At 29.6% G+C, this 5,152-nt stretch overlaps 1 protein-coding gene across 4 annotated transcripts in view; it reads left to right on the top strand.

The window, feature by feature from the left end:
• Positions 1–5,152, top strand: part of LOC108746359 (ATP-binding cassette sub-family G member 4-like) — a 20,521-nt gene that overhangs the window by 10,268 nt on the left and 5,101 nt on the right. For all 4 annotated transcript variants that reach the window (XM_018483082.1, XM_018483081.1, XM_018483080.1 and 1 more), the window contains exons 3-6: positions 277–587; positions 800–973; positions 1,187–1,397; positions 3,539–3,643. In XM_018483082.1, the coding sequence (XP_018338584.1) occupies positions 277–587; positions 800–973; positions 1,187–1,397; positions 3,539–3,643 (801 nt within the window). The remainder of the gene's footprint in view (positions 1–276; positions 588–799; positions 974–1,186; positions 1,398–3,538; positions 3,644–5,152) is intronic.

The raw sequence follows: 5,152 nt of genomic DNA, 5'->3' as shown, positions 1-5,152 counted from the left end.
AAAATGCTGCTTTTCACTTTCATATTTGATAGGGCACCAACCAAAAACTACTGCGTAGAATCAATCGAACTTTTTTCACAAGCAAGCCTTGCTATATCAGCTGTCAAAATATATAATGATTATGCGGCTTAAGTGTGAAGTTAACTATGAAAAAATACAATTAAGTCCTCTGTTGGGAAAAAACGAAATTACTTTCCGAACAACCCAATATATATTGTAATATATATTGCGTTTTTTATGTGTAAATATAGTTAAAGAAGAATGTTTACTGCGTAGAACCTGAGAAAAAAATCCTACATAATCTAACGGGGTACTTCGAACCAGGAAAAGTCACGGTGATCATAGGTCCTTCTGGCGCGGGAAAGACTACTCTGCTGAAAATCGTATCAGCCAAACGACTAATCGACGTTAAAGGCACCATCATCATAAATGGTGTTGAACAGAATAAAGGGACGTTCCGCAAACAGGTGTGCTATGTGCCGCAACAATTCGATCTATTGCCGTTCCTCACAACTAGAGAAACTCTCTACATAGCGGCACGACTGAAACTCAATGTTAATCAAAACGAACACGCGATTCATTCAGTTGTAAGCAAAATATACAAATATAAATATTATTTAATGCGTATAATAATTGTATATAAATATATGTATATATATATATATATATATATATATAAAATTACTATATATTTTTATATATGTATGTATATTGTTAATTCTGCCAGTATACTTTATTTGCTAGACGAGCAAAGTTATGTAAATTGATGCATCGTACACATCAGATATTATTTCTTCAGGTAAACGATATTGTAAAGGGTCTTGGCTTATCATATTGTTTAAACACATTTGCGAATAAATTAAGCGGTGGCGAACGGAAGAGACTCTCCATTGGCGTAGAAATGATCACTAAGCCATCTGTTCTCTTATTAGATGAGCCAACTAGCGGTCTAGATAGTGTAGCCTCTAATCAGGTATAGTGCAGATTATTAATATAGCTATCTCAATAATAATTGTTAAAAGCATTATTTTTAGCATAAATTGATATCTCTTGTTATATTCTGCTAATAATTCTATACAAGCGCAGAATATTCTAGCAATAAAATTAAAATATTACGATTCACTATTTTTTATAATCGTTAAATAATGTGCTTTTAATGTTGGAATAATTTGCATTTGATTTTAAGCTCATTAACATGCTGCACAATATGGCGAGAGCAAATTGCACTGTGGTCTGCGTAATACATCAACCTAGTAGTCAGATGATTTCGCTCTTTGATAACATTATGGTACTCAACCGAGGCAGATGTATGTACTGCGGTCCCAAGAGTGAGATCTTAAACACATACAGCATTGCTGGATTCACATGTCCCAGCTTCTATAACATAGCCGAATTTGGTAATGTACTCTACTGATCTGGATTAATAAAAGAATTATAAGAGAATAAAAGAATTAAAAAAGACTGACATAATAGAACAGAATTATACGCTGACATAATAGAATAGAGTTGTACGTATTTTTTTATATATTTTATAACTTTAGAATTTGTTTTCATTAAGTTTGCAATATAAATTTTTTTAATGTATTTAAGAAATTTTTTTTAAATACATTTTATAATTAATTTAAAAAAAGTATAATGTATATATGTATATATAGCAATCAGTGTTGTGCAGTAGATAGATACAAGTACCTAGATACTGTAACTAGGTACAAATTTATGTACCTAAGAATTGTTGGTTAACCGAAGTTAACCCAGGTACTTTTATTTTTCGATATCTATACCTAGGTACCATTTCTTAAGTACCTATATTATAGTACATTTTAATTTTGAATGATACTTTCCTACTCTAACAATAAGACAACTTTGTAAAGATGGAATTGTACAATGTTCGATTTCTTGAATGATAACAAGTATACAGTCATGCCTGCTCTGATGTATGCTAGAAAAGCTAAGAAATGATAATGACAAAGCAATTTATTCGATATTGATTTCTATTTGTTTATAACATAGTATTTAACAAAAGAAAATCAGATAAAAACAAAATTATATGCTGATATTTGTTAACTAAGTTAGGAAATAATAATAAAAAAGCTATTTGTCTCTATTTGTTTATAATTAATATTGAACGAAAGAAGGTTGGAAGGAAACGAAATTATACACTGGTATTTATTAATTAAGTTAGGAAATGATAATGATAAAGCAATCTTTTTCTCCATTTGTTTATAATTTTATATTTAACAAAAGGAAATCGAACGGAAACGAAATTATAGTACAATATAATAGCTGATAATTGTTAACTAATCAACGAAATGATATTAAAAAGTGATTTATTCGTCATTGATCTCTATTTGTTTATAAATTAATACATAACAAAAAGAGAGATGAAAGGGAGATGAAATTATATACCAAATTAAATAAAGAATACAATTTATAATGCGTTACCTTGTCCATTCAAGTGTTACCGTAATTGATAGCAAATTTTTTATAGGAACAATACATATTAAAGTTAAGATTATTTATTTAATTTGGCGCCAATTGTTGATATCAAATCTTTTTTATGAATGATACATAAAATTTTGAGGAATTTTACTTAGCGCCTATTTTATTGGTATCAAATGTTTTACATAAATGATACATATCATTAGAGTTAAATAAACAACAAAAGATAGTTCCACGTGTATTTTACTTTTTAATTTGATAGAATTTAACTTGATTAGTTAAGATTGTAGCATCTGGATTTTAATTTTTCATTTGATACATTAGTTTTTTCTGAGGAGTAATTTTTGACAGAGAATTAAAATTGTGCAGAGAATTAAACTTTTTTCATTAATAACTTTTAAACGAAAGACGAGCACTAACTAAAACCATCTCAAGGGGTCACTCAGGGTCACAATATAGTATGTCAAGGTTAAGATTATCTGAGCTGGGTTCCCTATTGTCGATGTTTACCAAGTTGTTTTACTACCATTACTTGAGTTAGAATAAGATCTTCAATAAGAATATCCTTGAATAAAATTAAAAGTAATTAGATTTAAGGTATATTTAAGATACTGTATCTGTACCTAGATATTTTATTTTTCTAGTACCTGTACCTGTACATCAGTATATTTTTCCAAAATATCTATACCTTTACCTAGGTACTGAAAATAGAATACCTTGCATAACACTGAGCAGGCTAATATTTTATTTAATTTTTAGTAATTTAAATAAGCATCAAAATAAAAAATATGAATACTTATGTGTATAGTAATATTATTTTAATATTTTTTTAACTTAAATTCTTGAGGTCTTAAGAAAAAAATATTGAATAAAAGTTTATTGAAAAAAAAAAATGCATTACATTGTGATAGGTATATTTTTAAATAATTGTCGAATTTTTTATTTTGTACTTTATAAATTAAAATGCTTTAAAGACATCATAAGATATGTTGTTTGAGAGAAAACAAAGATTCTGAATGCAAAAAGTGCAAGCTTCAACGCGATTAAATCTATAATTAAAAAAACAAAGAACAATTGATATTGATTCTTCTGATTGCAGTGCTTGAGGTAATAACCGAGCAGAGGGGTGGAGATTTGGAAAATTTATACAAGATCTGTCGTGATGAATGCGAAAAAATAAGACACAGTAAACATAATGAAAATGGTAAATATATTATATATTTATTACGTAAATCTTAAACATTTTATTCTTAATTACCTCGATTATGTGAATAATAATCCATTAATAATTCATTAATAATTATTATTTTAGTACAATTTGTACAATAATTTTGTATCTTGTTTAGCGATGATTGAATGACGAAAGTATTAATGTCTTACCTGTCAAATATTTACTGCATTTTTTACAAAAGCATGGATCTTTTAACAGAGGAATATAGGAGGGTTGTTTAAAAAGTTGTAAGCCTAACATAAGATTTATTTTTTAATTAATTAAAATAAAATATAATATATAAATTATAAATATAAAAATTAAATATATATTTGTTTCACTTCAACTTATTGCACTGTGTGCATCAATTCTCAGAGAGTGCAGCTAAAAAGAAACAGACTTATAGAAACAAGTATTTTTTCGGTCAAATTTAATTTTATTTTTCAATATCTTCTTCTAGTCTTCTTTTAAGTTTTTGATAAGGATTTTTCCAGCGATGTTCCCACTCTTTTAACCCATTCAAATAATAATTGGTATCTTGCTCTGTAAATCTTCTACGAATGCAATCTACTTATTCAATGAAAATCTCTAGCCTCCGAGCCAAACTTTGAGCTTAGAAAACAGAAAAAAGTCGCTGAGGGCCAAATGTTGAATACCGTAGGTGGTCAATCAATTCGAACCGCAATTTGTAAATTTTTACCATAGTGATCGAAATGCAATATGGTTATCTCGATGGAACAGCACTCTTTTCTTCTGCAAATGCGGCTGCTTTTTTGCAATTTCTAGCTTTAACTTGTCAATTAATGATAAATATGTTGTGTGTGTGTGTGTGTGTGTGTGTGTGTGTATTGACGTTATTGTATATTTTATCTTTTTCAAGATAGTCGATGAACACAATTCCATGACTATCCCAAAAAACAGTTGTCCACCTTCCCAGCCGATGAAACTGTCTTCGCCTTCTTCGGTGCAGGTTTACCTTTCGCTATCCACTGTTTTGATTATTCCTTCGTCTCAGGATTGAAGTAGTGGATCCAAAGTTTCATCAACAATTAATTCACGCAAAAAATCCGATTCGCTTCGCTTAAACCGCTCCAACAGAGCCTTGAAAATGTTCATTTAAATGCGTTTTTGGTCTACAGTGAGCAAGCGCGTCATTCAAGCGCGTGGTTAGTTTACGTATGCTTAATTCTTCAGTATATGAAACATGTTCTTTTGATATATTCATAGCCTCTGCTATCTCTCTAACCTTGATTCAAGGGTTATCTAATGTTATTTGGTGAACTTTTTCGATATCGGTGGTGATTGCAATTGTTGGCCATTCTGAACGCTCATTATCCTAGCTGGTACGATCACGTTTAAATTCAGCTGTCCATCTTTTCACAGTGGTAAATGATAGGATAGAGCCTCCGTAAACAGCGTCCAACTCGACTTTAATTTGCGCAGGTATATTGCCTTTCAAATGCAAGAACTTAAACGTGACACGTACGATATTTGATTTTTTTC

The sequence above is a fragment of the Trachymyrmex septentrionalis genome, unplaced genomic scaffold (assembly GCF_001594115.1).
Source record: "Trachymyrmex septentrionalis isolate Tsep2-gDNA-1 unplaced genomic scaffold, Tsep1.0 scaffold168, whole genome shotgun sequence".
Lineage (NCBI taxonomy): Eukaryota > Metazoa > Arthropoda > Insecta > Hymenoptera > Formicidae > Trachymyrmex > Trachymyrmex septentrionalis.
The sequence above is the reverse complement of the archived record's forward strand: the minus strand, read 5'-3'. Positions and strand labels throughout refer to the sequence as shown.